The sequence below is a fragment of the Lepidochelys kempii genome, chromosome 8 (assembly GCF_965140285.1).
Source record: "Lepidochelys kempii isolate rLepKem1 chromosome 8, rLepKem1.hap1, whole genome shotgun sequence".
Classification (NCBI taxonomy): Eukaryota; Metazoa; Chordata; order Testudines; family Cheloniidae; genus Lepidochelys; species Lepidochelys kempii.
The window spans coordinates 48,531,737-48,551,535 of record NC_136387.1 but is presented as its reverse complement, the minus strand read 5'-3'; the positions used below and the strand labels follow the sequence as shown (position 1 = coordinate 48,551,535).

Below are 19,799 nucleotides of genomic sequence, written 5' to 3'. Positions count from 1 at the left end.
GGTTCCGTTAGTACTGCCTGCAGCAGAGGTCAAAGCCCAACCAAGAACAGGGTAGTGATGCTAGGCCAACACCATTGTAGGCACCAAGTGATGATTCTGTGCCTGCAGCTCATGATAGGGAAAGGAAGAAACATCTTCCTGGCTGGGCCCTGGATACAACTCAACCTTTTCTACTCAGCCACCCAGAGGAGTCACTTGCTGTTGGAGATCAGATGCTTGGAGTGAGCATTCTGTCTGTACAGTCCTAGCACAGGGAGGGAGATGGACTAGGAGGCCCAGTTTGATCTCTCATGTGACAGGTCACCAGGCTAGGCCAATATTATATATAAGTTCCAGTTTACAGGACTTCTGTATAGCACAGGCTTTTTTCCAACCCCCTCTCTGTATTATTGCCCAGGACTACTATAAAAAGCACTTTTACCCAAGATTTCAAGATGAAAACAATTAATTCCTTTGAATTTTAATTAGGAAAAAAACTAGTTTAAGTTGGAAATTAAGTTTTATTATCCAAAACATCCCCCCCCCCCCAAAAAACAAAAACAAAAACCAAACACTCTACACTTTGGAGATTCTCCAGAAAGCTGCGAAGGGGTATGGAGGCTGGCTACTCACTGGAGACCCACTCAAGGTGCTGGAAGGCTGAGTACAAAGTGTTCCCCACTAATCCGAGGAGTGCAGCTGAACCAATGGCCCCTCGGTTTCGCTTTCTGGGATCTGTAGAAAGAGATGAAAGAGCACAAAGACTTAGCTAGCTCAGCAACACCATCCTGTGCCATGCTTCTCAGCACTAGCCCATGCTACAAGGAAGTTTAATACACGTTTAACAAGGTAGCACTTGGGGAAGTGGGGATGCAGGTCAGGGCTCACCTTGCTGCAGAGAAACTGCATTCTCAGCTGCCCAGTTAGTTCATTTTTGAAAGGGAAGCCAAAAAGCTTTTATGGAACATGGACATTTAAAAGCAAGACTGTTGCAGGCTGAAACCTCTATGCTCAGCTCTACGGATCCCCTAAGGTCTAAATCGTGAATTCAGGATTCCAAGCTTCCCCTGCTCCAATTGGTGTAACTGACACTCCGTGGAGCTGCATCATCAGTTACCTACAGGTGTAACAGAACTTGGCAGGTAAATGGATGAGGGAATGACGTTCACATACAGATTTAGGCTGTATTTCCCACCTGAATCTGCAGTCTGTCACTGCTGTGGAGGCTTGTAACTTTTGTATTTAGTTTTACACAAATGTTTTGCCATTCTTTAACCCTATCACTTTATGACATGCCACTCAAGCCAGTTGCCCAAAGACCGATTGGGTTCCAGGGCTAGATTGCCAGGCTGTAGCACTCCACACAGAATACCCCAGAGTGAATAACTACTTTGGAGAAAGTGAGCAGCAAATGAGCAACAGGGAATTTTAGCTCTTCTGCTTCCTGAATGTTGTCCTACAGATGGAGATTTAAAGGACTGTTGTCCTTCTGCTGTTCAGTACTTGCACTGCTTTTTGGGGAATAATAGGAAAGAATCATCTGTTTTCCCTATCATCATCCAAGTATTTATAGAAGCACCAGCACCATATTAGCTAGGTGCTATAGACAATTAAATAGTACAGATTTGGTCCAGAAGAGCATGCCTATCATGGATTGAGGGAAGAAGAGATAGTTGGTCAGGACTAAAAGGACTTGCTCTTTAAGTCAAAGAATGCCACTTGTGTGTGGTGGGAGAAGGTATCAACACACACAAATCAGTCTGTCCTTTCTCACTGTGGACAGAGTTTCTTTTCTTAGGAAGGGGGAACATGTGCTGCAGTTCTAATTAGGATACTGTACCTTTGAGACTAATCTGCTTTCGCAATCTCGGAGAAGTGAACAAGGGACTGGGAACTATAGTTCAGTCTCAGGGTGGAGCAATAGATACTGTGGCACTGGGGGTAGCCATATTTAGCTCATCCTATCCCCAGAATAGAGCTCCTTATACAGAAGGACAAGCGCATGCAGACTGTACAATGCCAAGTCTTAGCTGTCACCTCAATATGTGGGGCAAAGGCACTAGCCTCCTTTCAGTGGTACAGGAATCCTTATTCATGCCCCCACCACCCTGCCTCACAGGGCAGCCTTCCACTAAAGAGGCCAGATGGTCAACACTGGAGACTCCAGGTCTCAACTGGGGCTCATCCTTTGTCAGTCTAAAGACTCACCTCCTGTGTAATAGCCATAGGCATAGAGGACTCTCCCAATGATCCAGGTGATGCCAAGCCCAACAGCGACACGCTAGAGAAAAGCAGGAAAGGTTAAGGATTTCGGAGCTGAGGAAAACTTACCATGCTCCTTTGGCCACGCAAATAAGCACTCTGCTTTATAAACACTGGCTATCAACATGGTAAGGAGTCAGTGTAGAAAAGGAATCTGCGTCTCTAATAATTCCCTCTCGTTAAGCTGTGGAGTCCTCACCCAGTCAGCAGCACCAGAAATCAGTGTCCCAGAGGAGCGCAGCGTGGCAATGCCATGAAATACTGCATGTGGTGTGTATCAGTGTCACATACACCCCCCCCCCCAACACAGATGTCACACTATGTCTTAGAATTGATCCTGGTGTCATCAGTCTGTGGCATGTGCCCTCCTTCCTGTCCACCTCCAAACATCCCCAGTGACCAGCCAGACCTATGGCCACTAGTATAGAGTAGCCCTAATTTACCAGATGCTGATTAACCAAACTCTTCCATCCACCAACTGTTTTCTTCACTCCAGATCTTTCCCCTCATTCAGTGTCCTAAGCACAGTGGAGAGAGCACTACCTGGTGCAAACTTGACAGCATTAAAGGGACTATGGTAATTAGAAATGCCTAGTCCCTACAGTCACAAGTTGTTGTCTGCTCCAGGCTTGAGCCACCAGGTATGTTGAATAAAACCAACCAGTTTTTGTAAGCTTGTTTTTCGCCACTTTCTGGAGTGGACCAGAGATAGGAACCGAGTAGAAGTTATCCCTCGCTCTTACGTTGCAAGAAACCTCAGCAAGTACAAACACACAGGAGTGGCACTTCCCCATTTGCAGACACTGCAAATTTCCACCTAACAGCTTAGTTCCTGTTTCTCAGGCTGCGGTTCCAGTTTGCCAGACTAGGACCTCAGTTGAACCTGCCAGTGCTGCTGCCTCCAGTCCCTCCGCACCAGCGCTTGGCAAAGGACGGCAATTGGTTTTTGCAAAAAGTTTCAAATCTTGGTAAGTTTTTCATGAAAGTCGTCTGGATTTTGGAAGAAAAACCCAAACCTGAACATTCTTTATTTCTTGTCCCCAGCCCTTTTTGCTAGTGGCAGAGAGAAAAAAAAACAAAACAAAACATTTTTGGTTTCTCAATGGAAATTTTTCCATGGAGATTTTCATTTAGATAAAGGCTTTAAAAAAAAATTTTTTTTGACAGAAGAGTTTTGACCAGCGATCCTGCGCATGCTGCAGTGCGCCATGAAGACTGGAGGGGCCTGAGCCTCACTAGGGGTTACAATGCACCCAAGCAAGCAGGAGGCAGCAGCAGCTCCAGTTGGCCCAGGTACATGGTTCAAGTTGGGAGGCAGCAGCCTACTGTAGGATGCACTACACAGATCAGGAACTTGTCTTACAGAACACTGTCTCTCAGCTGTGCAAGGTGATTGATGGCTCCCACCAGCACCTCCTGAGCAAGTACAATGCACAATGGGGCTAGAGTGGAGCATGCTAAAGATTGATCAGGCAGACTTTGCCTCCTTGGGAGATCTTAGCACATTCTCCTGCAGCCAACAGGAAGGCAGGGGAGAGTAGGAACAGTCTCTAATCCAATCATTTCAAACCTGGCTAGGGACATGACTCACCGGGTGATAGACTCCGCCCACGGCTAGAAAGAACAGGAAGGAGGGATAAACTTCCAATCTGAAAATAAAAGACAAAGATTTGCACTTATGACTAAACTCTAAGAGGTTTTTTGTTTTGGTTGTTTTTAAAAAGATCTTTGTGGATATCTAGAGGATCAATCCCTGCCCATCCCACTTTCCCCCACACTTCTTAGAATTGGGCACCATATTTTAGGGAACACCCTCAGCCTGTATAGAGACCTAGAGCAAGGGACTGGACTACTCAGAAGAGGTCTCCAAGTCCAGCTTTTAGCTGCCTCTGCAAGAATGCTGTGACAACCATAGTGGTGTCTACACACACAGTGTGCAGTAATGGATGCACAAACCCTTGGGAATCCTGAAGATCCCAGAGCCACTGCCCAGGATCAGCAGCGTATTTGCTTACAAGGCCTGAAGTTCCCTTTTAAAGTCATTGCCAAATGCTAAGCCACTGTTTACTAGCTGGGGAATGGGAACACACCAGCCATGCTCCGTTTGAGAGCCAGGTCTCTCTGGGCTGGTGAATTCATTCTCTGGGAGAGTCAGGCACTCATCAGGCAGCTGAACAAATGAGACCATCAAAAGGCAAGGCACGACATACCTCACTGGTAACACAGCTTCCTGGGCCTTAGGATCTGTCCACATGGGCAAACTGCCAGGGCTGTGATATAACATGGTAGTCCCTGCCTAAGTGGGGCCAGACCGTGACTGGAATCGAACCCCTGGATGAGGGCTTGTCTCACCTACTAAGCATTACGCTGCAGCAGAGCCTTACATTTTCTCAGAGCCCAATCCAGACACAGACAAAGCGTTTAGCAGAAGCGAATGCTACACTCCAGGTGTCAGTGCTTAATAACTTAAATCTTCAAGTCAGCACTCAGGACTGTCCACGATACTCACGTGTTCTGGTGTGCGCGCTGGATGCAGTTGAAGAGATGCCCATGTTCAGGGTCCGTGCTATACATGGTTGGATACTGTTAAAGACAACACAGTGTTAGCAAACACATGGAGCTCTGTGGCCCCTCACAACAGCGTCACTCGCCGCTTCCTGCGGGGGCTGTTATTTCCCAGAGCACTCACCCAGGGCGATCTGAATCTCAACTCTGCTTGTTTGGCAAGACCACCTGACTGCCTTGGGGGGTTTGGAGTCCAAGTTGTGTCATGTTGCCCTCCTTCAAGAATGAGCTGTAGGCTGCACTTCAAACTCCTGGGCGCATTGGCTGAACAGTGGCACGAAGTGAACCCTGGCCTCATGTCTCCGTGATCTTGCAAATGCCACTAGATGTGACACAAAATGGAGGATCCGTCCCCCCAGCGGCTACTTTAAAACCATCCTTTGGCTCTGGTCAGATAGAACTTCTGGGAGAGGACACTTGGCTGCTTCTCTCTATACCCCCTCCAAAAGGCAACGGGCAGCAGCAGCCAGGAGTTGGATAGACCCTCTCTGTGCAATCTCATCTGCTCTGTGGAGCCAGTCTGAAGGCTGGAATGGAGGCTAGAGCAAACACTCCTCCCTCCCGCCCGAAAAAATCCTGGACACCGTCTCATCTGGAGAGCTGGGCAGAACGTCGCAGGTGGGAATAAGGACTGGAGGCTCACTGCCTCCCCCATCTCCTCTGCACATCTGAGCCTCAAGCAGGAGCGGTCCCTCAGCTGCAGATACTTTCCTGAAACAAGCTGGGGTTAGATCTCTGTGCACGCATTTGCTGTCTGGGTGGGAATTTAATCCGGGAGTGTCTATATTGGTTCTAATCCTGCCAAGCTCTCTCTTGCCATCTCCCAGCACTGAATTTATTGCTCATTGTTTCTACTCAGTCTATAACACATGGGCATGAATGGAGATTCTCACATGGAGCCCTGAGGATGGTCACGCCACATCACAAAGCTAGCCCATAACCTTAAACAGAGACTCTCAAGTTGTGTGAAGAAACCACCATCATGCATTGTCAGCAGGGGTGGAACCCAGAATCTGCAGTGTTGAGCCTTTCCCATTTGAACAAAAGGGGTAATTCCACTAGCTGGGAACTGCACTGAACTCTCCCTCTGTGGACCAGCCTGAGAGGCGTGTAACACACTGAACGATGGGCTCCCCATACACAATACATCACAGCCGGCCTTTTATGTTCTGATCCAAGTACCCCTGAACACCCCATTCTATGCACTCACGTGTGGGGAAAGAGCAGCAGTGGTGCACATAAAACCCAGCAGCCAGATACTGCTGCAGCCTCGTACACACCCACTGACTGGCCCTCTCTTGGGGATGTTTGAGGGCTATACCATACAGCTCCTCCACCCTTTCTCAAGTTTCTAGAATCACACCCTGGAGGAAATGCCCAAAGTGCCAAAGCTGCTTCCAAGCACAGTAGGCTCCACATGCCAACGTCCTGACTCACAGCGGCAGCTGTTAGTAGTTCCCAGGGTGGATTCTGAGATGAAGTTTAGTTTACAAAGGGTCCTCTTGGCTATTGTTCCTCTTAAATATCTCCTTTGAATTTTATAAGCCCTTCTCCCTCTATTTTTAAATGCTCCTCTAAGATCATCTCACTTTCTTCTGCCCCAAATCCAAACTGGGTTTTTCCCAAAGGCAAGATCTACCCACCTAGTAGCAGGGAAAAGCATAAGTAGATAGGGCAGGGACGATATGGTTATTTGCTTGTTACAGGTCTCTTAAGTTTCTCTGTTTCAGACACCCTTCAACAGCCCCATTCAGTCCTAAGCAGCTGATCTGCCACACTGGTAGCTCCACAGATCTAGCTCTGGAGATCAGAGCACAGAAACACCAGCTCCCCACTCACACACACACTCATGGAGGCATATTGCCAGGCTAAAAGGGTGGGGAAAACCTGTGTTTATGTGCGATGTTCTAAGTTTTAGAGTCCTGGAAAGTCTTGGGTTTTGCAGCTGCCTAGGTTGGAGGTGGGGGTGAATAGACCTAGAAGGTGCTGTAGCAGGAAGACAACAGCCTGTGCCTAAGGACAGAGGTTAGAACACCTCAGCAGAGCCAGTCCCATCATATCTCCCCCAGCCTGAACTCTCAGCCCATTGCTGCCAGGTCCTACACCTCACCTCTCCTGGGAAAGGAACAACGGTGCCTAACAGCAGCAGGAGATCTGGCACAGCGACCAAGAGGGGGGAAAGCCTTCAAATGCATCTGTGTGGGTACTGGAAGGAGACTGCTGCAACTGGGAGACAGAAGCAGAGACTGGAGCTGAGTCAATAACTCTCTTCCACTGATTTCAAATCTTAAGGGTAAGAATACCCACTGTGAGGGTTATTGCAAGCACCCCTCTAGGAGGATCGTACAAAGGATAAGAGAATAACTAGCACTGGTGGGGCATCACAGCTAGGGCTCTGGTCCAGGGAATAATGGGGAATCACTACACAGTTCTGAACTACTTCACCTCACTATATTCTCCCATTTAGGACTGGGCTATACTAGAAAATTATATTGACCCAACTATGTTACTCAAGTGTTTGAAAAATCCACACGCCTGAGTGACGTAGTTAGGATGACCTATGTCCCTGTGTAGACAGCGCTAGGTCAATGGAAGAATTCTTCTGTTGACCTAGCTGCCACCTCTCGGGGAGGTGGATTATCTATGCTGATGGGAGAACCCCTCTCATTGGCATAGGCAGTGGCTACAGTGAAGTGCTGCAGCTGTACCGCTACAGTGTTTGAAGTGTAGACAACCCACAAAGTCAGCGATAATGTGACTACTGCTATCTTGGCCAACACACTGGAGACTGAACCAGGGACTCCACAGCTATAAGCATGAGACTCTACAGCTTGAGGTGAAGAACCAGGCTCTCCAACTAAGAACTGTAACAGACCCATCAGACAGGGATGTATATGTAATACACGCACAGTGACTAGTGGGTTACAACATTTGCTGAGTGGACCACCACCACGGATATGCTCCTCTGCAGAGAGCTCCTAGGATATGGTGAGGCACAAGGCTAAGAGCCAAACACTGGAGAAGTGCAGTATTCTCATGATATCCCCCTGTGATGTTCCTTATGTACTAGGATCTAGACAAAACCAAATTGCCGTTCACCAAACAACTCACACAGAATGGGAACTAGTCCACGAAGTCTTGTGTTTCCCCTAATTACCAGTGCTTCTGTCATACTAAGCCAGCTAATGAGATGCCTGGGCCTCTCTCCTTCAAGATAGCCAGTAGAGGCATTCTTGGTGCCTCAAGGGCAGGACCACCTGCGCTACCCACTCACCTCCACCTTGTACTTCTTGCGTGCCTTCGCCACATTCACAGCGAGGTGCGTTATCATGATAAAGCCGGCAACACCGGTCAGGACCACATAGCCGTATTCCTTGGAGAGAACGACCATCTTGACACTGTTGAGAGAGGAGCATTTGGTTACAATCTCAGGACAGGACTGAGAATCCACAAGAGACTATATTGGTATAAAAAGTCGGATTTACTGAACACTGACCAACGTCCTTCCGGCATGGGGACCTGGGTGCCTGAGGGAAGTGACAAATTATGGAGTTTTCACCTCTAGGCTGCTTGCTGAAATTCAGCCCAAGCAGTTAAGTACAGTACTATGTGTAATGAGTCAGGGTCTCTACGTCCAGTTCATATTAGGCAAGTATGTACAGCATAACCTTCACCATCATAACTGTGTCTCCTCACTGGCACTTTCAGTAGAAGGGCCACAGATGGATTGGGCCCCGGAGTCAGAGTGCCCCGTAAGTGGTTCTTTAGATCAAGACGAGGCAACCTTGGGTGGTGCATGCAAGGAGACAATGGGTAGAAGCTTGCCTCAGTACCTGTGCCTGGTCTGTGACTGTGGTCTGTTATACACTTCAGTTATATCAGCAGAACCTTTTAACTGAAAAAGTTATATTTGTAAAAGCTCTAGTGTGGATTCAGTTATGCTAGTATAAAGGTGACGTATTGGTATCATCACCTCCCTTCCCATACAGGAATAGCTATACCGCTATAGCATGGAGCGTGGTTGTTCTGCTTTAACTGTACTGGTATAGTTAGAGCAGTACAACTTTTAGGGTAGACAAGACCAGTGATAGGCCAGCTCTCTCTTGAGGGGTCTATCCGACACATTTTCAATAGCACTAAATTCACTTAATTGTTTAGAATAAGTCTTAATAGCAAATATGTAAATTCTACTGTTGCAACTGTCCCAAATTCTAGATTAGGGCCCTTATCCTCCTTCTACTGAAGTCAATGTCAGGACTATTGACTTAAATGGGACGGTGTCACGCCAGAGGACAACAGATACTGGTGACCTGAGTGGGGAGATGTTACAGGAGGTTTAACCCTAGACATAAAGCACTGCAGACTGCCTTCCAGAAGTCCTTTCATCTGAACCCTAGCTGTGGCCAAATGATCACTGACACTGCACACAGTGTGGGGGTAGTGGGAGGCAGAGCAAAGTTGACAAATGTACCAATGTGAGTGAAAAGTGGAAACCATACTTCAGCCCAGCTAGCCACTGGTAAGCTGAGTAATGTTCTTCCTCCCAGCAGCTAGAGAACAGTGCCAGGGAGCGGGCTCAGATTCACAAGCACACAGCAAGTCTCCAGAAGCATCTAGTCTCTGGTATTTACCAATAGTTGCACATGCAGCTCCACTGGCTATCAGAAGATGGCCTTGCAGAGCTGTTATACATAAACCATGTCTCCTGATACCAAACCCCTAGCCCTGCAAATGAGCTTTCCCAGTCAAGTTGCCTCTCTCTACCACTTGAACAAGGTTCTCTCCATTTTACAGGGTCAAGTCAAACCTAACTGATCCTTTCCATCTGGTGACTCCACTGGGCAGTGAGGCCTCCTATCCTTCACTGACACAGAACCAGAGCAGTCCTGGAAGAACATGTTACCTTAGGAAACTGGCACCTGCAGCCTACCATGGCAATGCTGCCAGCACTCATGAGCAATGGAACAGAAATTCATAAGGGAGCAGGTTTAGTTTCACACTTACAAGGATAATTATAAACAGCATGGAAAGGAATGAGGTTATCAAGGACAATGGCGTAGACTTTGCACATGAAAACTTGCAGGTACTTAGTTATTTTAGGTTTCAGAGTAGCAGCCGTGTTAGTCTGTATTCGCAAAAAGAAAAGGAGTACTTGTGGCACCTTTAGAGACTAACACATTTATTTGAGCATAAGCTTTCGTGAGCTACAGCTCACTTCATCGGATGCATTCAGACTGGCTATCAGACTGAATGCATCCGATGAAGTGAGCTGTAGCTCACGAAAGCTTATGCTCAAATAAATGTGTTAGTCTCTAAACGTGCCACAAGTACTCCTTTTCTTTTTGTAGTTATTTTAAGCATTCATGAGAACACTGAAAATTAAAGCAGATTTAAGGCTGTGAGCACGAGCAGTACCCCTTGTTATAACGGTTACTACACTTCATTTAGACTATCGTAAATGATCAGCATTTCACAAACACAACAGGTCAGCAAACTGAGGGTCATTTTTTATTATAAGCTGAATTCATAACACCAACTGCCAGTGGTGATCAGGAGCAGCATTTTTCTGCTCAGATACTCAGGAGGGATACTGCCCTCCACCCACAGACTTCATCTCTGCCTGTCACCTGGGTCACTGGCAGGGGCTACCCTGAGAATGTCTCACAGGCTGCTACTACTGTGGAACACAACAGCGCCACTGCATAAAGGCTTTCACCCACGGAAGCGGACACCCACGCTCCACCGAGGCTGCTTAGTCCGCAAGTGAAATTCGAGGCCTTATGATTAGTATTGAAAAGACTTGCCCTGCATAAGACCAGTCTGTCTGAATGACTACCTGTCCCAGAGGCTGCAAGGCTGGAGCTGTGGAGTATAGGCAGAGCACTTCTGAAATGCCCTCTCCTTCCACAGGCACTAGGGCCATACTGCATGTAGCACTCTTAGGGCTCGTCTACACGACCACGTGGGGTCAATCTAAGATACGCAACTTCAGCTACGTGAATAGCGTAGCTGAAATCGATGTACTTCGATCTATTTACTGTGGTGTCTTTACTGCAGTAAGTCGACAGCTGACGCTCTCCCGTCAACTCCGCTTGCGCTCCTCATTCTGGTGGAGTACTGGAGTCAACAGGAGAGTACTCAATTTATTGCTTCTATACTAGATGCGCTAAATCCACCCCCCCGGATTGATTGCTGTCTGCCGATCCAGTGGGTAGTGTAGACAAGCCCTTAGAAGAGACTCCAGAGGCTTGTGTTAATTGAGGGGTGCTTTATTGGCTGTGTTGGAGGAGCCCTGCCCCCATTTTTGTACCAGCTTTGGCTCAGTGAAACACCCAGATAAGTTACTGCTTAAGAATATTGTTTAAAGGGGTGTCACCTCTCAAACCTGCTAGGATAATCTGGATCTTTCACCTTATCAGTTCCCTGCTATCGCAAGGACATTGGGCACAGGTGATGCCTCAGTTTCTCCTATTCTCTGCCCATTTCACACAACAGTTTAGTCTCCTGATGGACTGAAGTGCTTTGGTTTCACTATTGTTGTTGTCCTCAACACAGGGGTATTTGGATGTAGTTTAAGGCCTGTGATATTCAGGTCAGACTAAATGATTTAGTGGCCCCTTCTATGAAACCATGACCCACCATCTTGGGGCAGCATCCCTTCACATTTCTGTAAAGTCAAAATTACCATCTCAATTTCAGCTCTGTACTAAGACTCATTCATACAGGGCCCTTCACTAGAAAGGGGTCAGAGTCCAACAATCAAATGCAGCACCCCAACTAAGGAACTGTTAAAACTTATACTGGAAGATTAAAGCCCGCTCAGCTTTCCAAATGGCTAACTAGATCATAGGACCTTGTGAAGCCAAACGACTCCCACTGAAACCAGTGGGACCATGTCTACGCTTGTGAATTTTACAGAAGAATTCCTGCTTGTTCCAACACTGGTTCAGCTGAACTGATGTTAAGCACCACCATAAGCCCTAGTGTAGAAAAGTTTGTGCTGTTTTTACCAGTGTAAAGCCTGCTGAATGGGTAAAAATGGGTCTGGTTGCAGGGGCCTCATGTTTACATTAACACCTCTTCAGCTGACCTGGTGGGATATATATTTTGTAAGGCTCCCCCTAGACAATGTTTCTGAATCTTTCCATTGACTTTGGTGGAAGTTGGTTGGGGCCCCATAGCTGGTTATTTGTATGATCCCACTTGCAAGTATTCAGACCAGAGGCTAACAGCATAATAAGTCAATAATATACTTTAAAATCATACCAGAAATGCACAAAGATTTATTTTTTAAGTTTGAATGGCATGGTCCAGGTAATTAGGTTTTATTAAAAAACACAACAGCATTCTGCACTGATTATCTCCAAACGCAGATTGGAAACAGAGAACAGAAATTGCTAGGAATAAAGGCATAACATCTCCACATTAGGATCAGTAGTAAGACACTGATGAGAACAGTTCACCAATACAGAGCAGTCTGGAACATCTGTAAACTGGGTGCAATCAAACAACATGCATTTTTATAGCCAAGTGCAAAAGCAGACATTTAAAAACAAAGCATGTAGGTAACACTTACAAGAAAGCACTGACTCTGAAGAGGACATGGAGATCATTGTAGCTACCAAACTGAGTATGAGCTCTTAGAGCAATAGGGTGGCTAAGAAGGGCTAAACTGATACCTGGATGTATAAACAAGGGGATATGCTGAATAGGAGCAGGGGGGTGATATTACGTCTGTATAGGACACTGGTGAGAACATTACTGGAATACTGTGTCCAGTTCTGGTGTCCACACTTTAAAAAAAAATGTTGGAAACTTGGAGACAGTGCAGAGAAGAGCTACAAAAATTTATGATTCTAGCTCTGGAGAACACTGAGAGATCGATTTAGCTTATCAAAGAGAAGGTTAAAAAGTAACTTGATCCTGGGCTGTAAACCCCTGCACAGGAAGAAATCAGATACTAGAGAGCTCTTTACTCTAGCAGGCAGAGGCCCAGCGAGTTCCAATGACTGGAAGTTGAAGTTAGTACATTCAAATTGGAAATGAGATGCAACATTTCAAACAGTGAGGGTGTAAGTAAAGTGGTCATCAAGGGATTAACTGGGTTACTCAAAATATTATGGGTTGGAGCTATGCTCCACCCCTCCCTTACTTCCTATTTAGTGTGCCCCCTCCTGTTTGCATATAGTTGAATATAGCAGCACTTTTCCAGCCTGAAATGCTGTAAGTAAAATGTGTTTCTTTTGCACTGAGCAATTACTTTACAGAAGAAGGTAATTAATCAGTGGAACATCTTACCAAGAGAAAGGGTAAATTCCTCTTCACTTTGAATCTTTAGGTCAAGACCAGATGTCCAAGAACATCTAGATAAATCCACGAGTTACTGGTCTCAATAACGTTCTCTTATGTGGTAGGAAAGAATAATTCAGGAATGACTAGGTGAAATTCTAGGACCTGTGTTATGCAGAAGGCCAGGCTAGATGATAATTGTAGTGCCTTTGGGCCTGGATCTGTTTATCTATAATTTTGCAATATCAAAGAGACACTGGAAGTCAGTTTTATTTCATAACAAAATCAAAACAAGTATGAAGAAGATGAGATCAAAAGTAACTAACTTTAAAAACTGCAGATGGTAATTTAAGAGTATCATCAAATGAAAAACGGTAAGGAAACGGAAACAGGCTTCCAAACTTCAAAGATAGTAGGAAAAAAAATAAACAAGAGTTACTTGTATATGTGTCACTGAATATGTTACAGGCCCATTGCTCACTAAATGCATGTTAACCAGATAAATAGTCGAAAGAAATGACTAAGGAAGAAGGAGTAAGAAAGTGTTACAAGGAAGAGTCTGCAGACAACATCTGAAGACAAGTGTGGGAATACTGATAGCAACATAGAGATACTTTCACCTGATGCATGGAGTCTTACCTTTGCTTCACAATGGCGTAAGTCCATAGGTCACAAGAGAGTCTTAATGACCTTGGCACTGTAACACTGCCATAGATGTTGCAAGACTGGCTTTTCATCCTGACTCAGCATTGCTGGAGCAATTCTGCTAAATGAGCCAGGACTGAAGGAAACTTTGATAAGTTACCTTTGTGCACAGTCAATCATCAGCCTAGCAGTAGTAGAATCACAATTACAGTGCAGTGAGCCAACTGACAACTTTTACAACCACATGACATAGAACTACTAAGGATTGGGTTAGCTGGAAGAAACTGTCATGTTCAGTTGTAGCAAAGGCCAACACAATCATAGGTTATATCAAAGTTGGTATTAGAACAAACATTATATGCTTGTACAAGACTTCAAGGAAGTCACACCCAAGTACAGTAAAACCAGGCAAAGGAATTCAACAGGACTCAACTTGACTCTTATTTTTTATGACCTGCAGACACACAGTGTATTTCAGCAACCTTTGGCCACAACCACAAAGACTGTGATAAACTGAATGACGTGGGTCATAAGGCTGAATTCATTCCCCCTGAATTGCAGGTACTTAGGGCTTATCTACACAAAGATGTTCTTTCAGAATAAGGTAAAGTTTGAGTTTAAAATGCAGCAACTATTCCGGAATAAGAGTATTTACATGGGGAGTTATCCCAGAAGAACTATAGCGGAATAGTTATTCTAGAATAGCCACGGCCAGTCAATTTCCCCAAGCAGACAAGACCTTAAGAGACTTGAGACAACTTGAGCTCAAAGGATTGAAGAGGATGCAGACCACTACATATTCCAAGACTCAAAAGCTTGTAGCAGCTCAGTAGGCAACTAATAGTAATGAATAAAGAAACACACTCAGCAATGCCCCTCTGCCATGTACATTGGCCAAACCAGACAGTCTCTAGGCAAAAGAATAAACGGACACAAATCTGACATCAGGAATTATAACATTCAAAAACCAGTAGGAGAACACTTCACTCTCCCTGGTCACTCAACAACAGACTTAAAAGTGGCAATTCTTCAACAAAAAAAACAGACTCCAACGTTAAACTGCAGAACTGGAATTAATTTGCAAACTGGACACCATCAAATTAGGCCTGAATAAAGACTGGGAGTGGATGAGTCATTACAAAAAATAACTTCCCCATACTAAATTTCCCCCTACTGTTACTCACACCTTCTTGTCAACTGTTTGAAATGGGTCACCTTCACTACCACTACAAAAGTGATTTCTCCTCCCTTGGTATTCTACTGTTAATTGAATTGTCTCGTTAGACTGCCCCCCACTTGGTAAGGCAACTCCCACCTTTTCATCTACTATGTGTATATACCTGCTACTGTATTTTCCACTCCATGCATCTGATGAAGTGGGTTCTAGCCCACAAAAGCTTATGCCCAAATAAATTTGTTAGTCTCTCAGGTGCCACAAGGACTCCTCATTTTTTCAATCTACATTGTAATTAGTGATAACACATAATAGTTATCTAGACTGTAAACTCTTTGAGACAGAGCCTGAAGTTTGCACGTTTCTCAGCAAAGTGCCCAGTGCGCTACTATTGGTGCTTTACAACCAGTTAAGTATTTTGTCTTTCTCTAGGCCCAGCCCAGTAAAAATCTCACCGCACTTTACAAATGTTAAAGAATTCACATTAAACATTTCATTAGCCTGGAGATAAGGTTAGTCAAGAGCATTTCCTTTCAACACCATCACTACAAACCAAAGAGATCACTAGTTAAGGCCACAAGTATCCAGAGCAAACTCAGTGCACATGTATTACCATCTACACTTCATGTAACCCTCATAGGCTGTCAGCCTCACAACAGTCTCTGGCTTCCAACACATGGCCACCTACCATGCTCGATTAACACTTACATGCACAGCCTTCATTCCAGATGGGAAGGACTCATGCATTTGACTGTGGCATTTTCCTTCCAGGTAATAACACATTAAAAATGTCTGGATTGAGGGACATTAGAGAAACAGGCTCAGGGGTCAGTTGTCCAGGCTGGAAGACTTGATGCCTGGAGAACTAATGAAATGGTGAAATCATAATCGTTGAGAGTGAAAGCTGAGTAATTGCAATAAGAAATCAAGACTGTTCAGAAGCCATTGGTTGGTTGGTTTTTGTTAAGTCCTATTTAACTTGAATGACTAACACTTTTTAATGAAGGAAGGCTTGTAATAGCCAGAACCTCTACAGATTCTTTTAAGGTGTTAGGGCTCAATAACTGTCCTGGAGCTATGCTCTAAAACAGGGGTGGGCAAACTTTTTGGCCTGAGGGTCACATTGGGGTTCCAAAACTGTATGGAGGGCCAGATAGGGGAGCCTGGCCCCCACCCCCTGTCGGCCCCCTCCCACTTTCTGCCCCCTGACTGCCCCCCTCAGAACCTCCGACCCATCCAACCCCCCCTGCTCCGTCCCCTGACTGCCCCGACCCCTATTCACAGCCCTGCCCCCTGACAAGCCCCCTGAGACTCCCATGCCTATCCAACTCCCCTGTTCCCCATGCCCTGACCATGCCCCCTCCCACCCCCAGAACCTCTGCCTCCTGCTCCCTTCCCTCTGACTGCTCCCCAGGACCCCCTGCCCCTTATCTAACTGCTGCCCCCTTACCATGCAGCTCAGAGCAGCATGTCTGGCAGCCGCGCAACCCGGCTGGAGCCAGCCACACCGCCGTGCTGCCCGGCAGGAGCTTGCAGCCCCAACGCCCAGAGCGCTGGCAGCATGGCGAGCTGTGGCTGCAAGGGAGGGGGGACAGCAGGGGAGTGGCTGCAGGCTAGCCTCCCCCTCCAGGAGCTCAAGGGCCGGCTGTGGCCCGTGGGCCATAGTTTGCCCACCTCTGCTCTAAAACCATGGTAGATCACACTCAACAGTAATGATATTTCTATGGTAAAAAAAGCAGGACATTTTAGAAACAAAACCTAACACATTTTTCAAGCCTTCTTTATATATCATAAGGAGCAAAAAAGAAAGGGGGGGGGCGGGGGGAAGGAAGCACAAGTCCAGTTTCGTAAGTGTCCTTTGCAGGTCACCTTTAAGAAAGCTCCATTTATGCAGTTTTGGTCCTCATATAGGGTATGTCTATACTACAAAAAAACCAAACAAAACCAAACACAGCAGCAAGTCTGGGTCAACTGACTGGGACTCGCATTACAGAACTAAAAATAGCAGTGTACATGTTCCCACTTGGGCTGGGCGCTGGCCTCTGAAACCTGGTGATGAGGATGGGGAGGCTCTCGGAGCTCAGGCTTCCAGACTTCAGTCCAAATGGGAATGTCTACACTGCTATTTTTAGCCCCACAGCATGAGCCCAAGTCAGCTGACCAAGGCTCCAAGACTTGCTGCCCTGTTTTTTTGCTATGTAGACATACCCTCAAATTGAAGCCAATACAGACAAGGTACTCCTAGAACCACACAGATCCTGACACAGCATGGCCTTGTAAGTCGAGCAATAGATACAGGAATTAGGGCTAGTCTACACTTGCAATGTTAAAGCGCTGAGGCGGCAGCGCTTTACCGTGCCTTGTGTGGTCGCGGCGCAGCGCTCTTAAAAAAAAAAAAAAACAACCCACCTCCCATGAGAGGCGCAGCTTCCAGCGCTGGGGCACTGTCTATGCTGGCACTTTACAGCGCTGAAACTTGCTGCGCTCAGGAGGGTGTTTTTTCACACCCCTGAGCGAGAAAGTTGCAGCGCTGTAAATTGCCAGTGTAGACAAGGATACGCACCATCTTAGCTTCAACAAAAAAACTTCAAAACCAGACTTCAAAGAGAAACTGCAGAGCTACAATTCATTTGCAAATTTAACACCATTAAATTTGGGCTTGAATAGGGACTGGGAGGCTCTCTACAAAAGCAATTTTCCCTCTCTTGAAATTGACACCTCCTCATCAGTTACTGGGAGTGGACCACATCCCCCCTGATTGAATTGGCCCCCTCAACACTGGTTCTCCAATTGTAAGGTAACTCCCTACTCTTCATGTGTCAATATATTTATGCCTGATCTGTAATTTTCACTTCATGCATCTGAAGAAGTGGTTTTTTTACCCACAAAAGCTTATGGGTAAAAAAGGCTAAATCTATTAGCCTTTAAGGTGTCACCGGACCCCTCGTTGTTTCTGTGGATACAGACTAACACAGCTACCCCTCTGATGCTTGACACCATCCTAGCTGGGAAACCTGAAAAGTTAGCTTTGTTTTGATTCTCACGATGGACATTTTTATATATCTGAATACCCCACTCCCTTGTGAGCAATGTTCTAGTTCATAGGAACAAGAAGTTGGATGAACTCAGAGTATGTGCAATACCCACAACAAATCCAGTTCTCAGGGGTTTCTTGCAAGTAGTTCATCCAACAGAGATACTGGGATTAACAATCTTGCAGGCCTTTCTTCTTATGTTGTATACATTTCAGGGTAGGTTCAAATTTGAGCTAATCAATTTTGGCAGCATCTCCTTCACTTACAAGATCTCTGCAATAACCAATGCCTCAGATTAAAGCACAGGCAGGTCTGAAATGAAAAAGGTACTGACTGCAGCAAGTGGGACAAAAGGAGACAGACAAGAGGATGCAGCATTTGCACAGGAAAGTGACATCTCTCTCTCCCACACCCTTGAGCAACCCCTCCTATTGTTTCTATGCCGCATTGGTACTGTGAAAGCAGATATAATGGAAACCCCACTCAGTGATGGGATTTTAAATACATCTTCTGGCTCCCTATTGGGTGTCCTTCCCCAGTTACCTGATGGGAGAGGACTGGCCCAGAAACTCAGGCCAGACTATAATTAGTAGAGTATTGTGTTATCCACTGTGCCAAAGAAAAGTGACCCCTAGATTGCTCTGGGGATGTGGAACAGGAAACTGACCAGGCACTGGTTTGTGTGAGCACTGGGCTTGGGGTTGGCTTGCAGGTCAAATGGGAGGAAGTGGCCCTACAGAGGCAACAGGGAGACAAGCACCTCGGAAGCCGCAGGGGCGAGTGAGCCCAGCAGAACTGTGGCAGGAGGACCCAGAGCAGACAGGGAAGTCACCAAAAAGTGGCTGTGGGGTAGGCAGGGACCAGTACAGCCTGCAGGAAGAGCCCACAGGCTTCACAGGGAGCCAGGGATGAAAGAAGCTGCCCACTGGTGAAGTGCAGGGGAAACTGCCAGCCTGGGGAAGCCCAGCAGGAAGCAGCAGTGTGCAGGGCCTGAGCCGACACACAGACCTCTTGGGGAGTGTCATTAAGTGGAACAGCAGCTGGGGCAGAGGGCACAGGGACACTGACACAGCTAAACCAGGAAGAAGAGGACACGGCGGTGGCTGTAAGAGGAGCGGCAACATCCCCTGGGAGAGGCCCCAGCCTCACCACGCGCACCGAAGGGCCAAAGACAACTTTAACCTCCAAAAGAGAAGGACTCTGACTTTACGCAACACCCCAGCTCCTAAGGGCTGGGAGATTATCCATGTCGCCCTTCCCCCCGCCTCTTGGCCTAAAAAAGAGGTTAGGGGCAAGGGCCCCAAGGCCTCTCCTCCCACCCGGGGAGAGAGGGCTGCCCGGGGGCGCAGAGCCGCGGGCAAAGGGGGGCTGCCCGGGGGCGCAGAGCCGGGGCGGGGGGAAGAGGGGCTGCCCGGGAGGGATGGGGGCTGCCGTCCAGTGCCTGCGAGCCCCCAGGGGCGCAGAGGCGGGCACACGGGCCGCGCTGCCCGCAGCAGGCCCAGGCGCCTGGCCCCAGGTTGGCTCCCAGCTGGCGAAGGAGCCGCCCGGACTCACCCGCTGCCTTTGCCGCGCGGACACGATCCTGGGAAGTAGGGGCAGCCCGGGGCTGGCCACGGACTGTCTAAGGCAGAGCCGCGTCCGGACCCGCCCCGGGCCCTGCCGAGCCACCGCCCCCAGGGCGGGCCCGCAGCGCCGCGCACACCCGCCCCCTGGCCCTCAGCCCGTCCCGCCGTGGGGAGACTCGAGGCGCTGCGGCCCCTCAACTCCGCGTTACCCAGAACCCTCACAGCGCCCCCATAATCACCGTAACACCCCTTCTGAACGGGGGGACACACACCGCCCCCATAATC

At 47.2% G+C, this 19,799-nt stretch overlaps 2 protein-coding genes across 2 annotated transcripts in view; one reads left to right on the top strand and one right to left on the bottom strand.

The window, feature by feature from the left end:
- Positions 1-480: 480 nt before the first annotated feature.
- MGST3 (microsomal glutathione S-transferase 3) lies at positions 481-19,627 on the bottom strand. The gene is made up of 6 exons (XM_073356410.2): positions 19,504-19,627; positions 8,081-8,204; positions 4,751-4,824; positions 3,833-3,890; positions 2,188-2,260; positions 481-714 (listed from the first exon to the last, which is right to left on the bottom strand). The coding sequence occupies exons 2-6, from the start codon at positions 8,195-8,197 to the stop codon at positions 605-607; spliced, it is 432 nt and encodes a 143-aa protein (XP_073212511.1). The 5' UTR covers positions 8,198-8,204; positions 19,504-19,627; the 3' UTR covers positions 481-604.
- The window catches only part of ADCY10 (adenylate cyclase 10), a 110,050-nt gene continuing 108,903 nt past the window's right edge, over positions 18,653-19,799 (top strand). Inside the window, exon 1 of the mRNA XM_078854180.1 lies at positions 18,653-19,233. The gene's annotated coding sequence lies outside the window, so the exon portion shown is untranslated. The remainder of the gene's footprint in view (positions 19,234-19,799) is intronic.

Bases quoted from the DNA above. Each gene is read 5' to 3' on its own strand.
- MGST3 (XM_073356410.2), bottom strand. From the start codon at position 8,197: ATGGTCGTTCTCTCCAAGGAATACGGCTATGTGGTCCTGACCGGTGTT. The intron at 3,891-4,750 runs GTGAGTATCGTG...TTTTATTTTCAG, and splicing joins CAGCGCGCACACCAGAACAC to ATTGGAAGTTTATCCCTCCT. The intron at 715-2,187 runs GTGAGTCTTTAG...CTCTTTCTACAG, and splicing joins CTATGGCTATTACACAGGAG to ATCCCAGAAAGCGAAACCGA.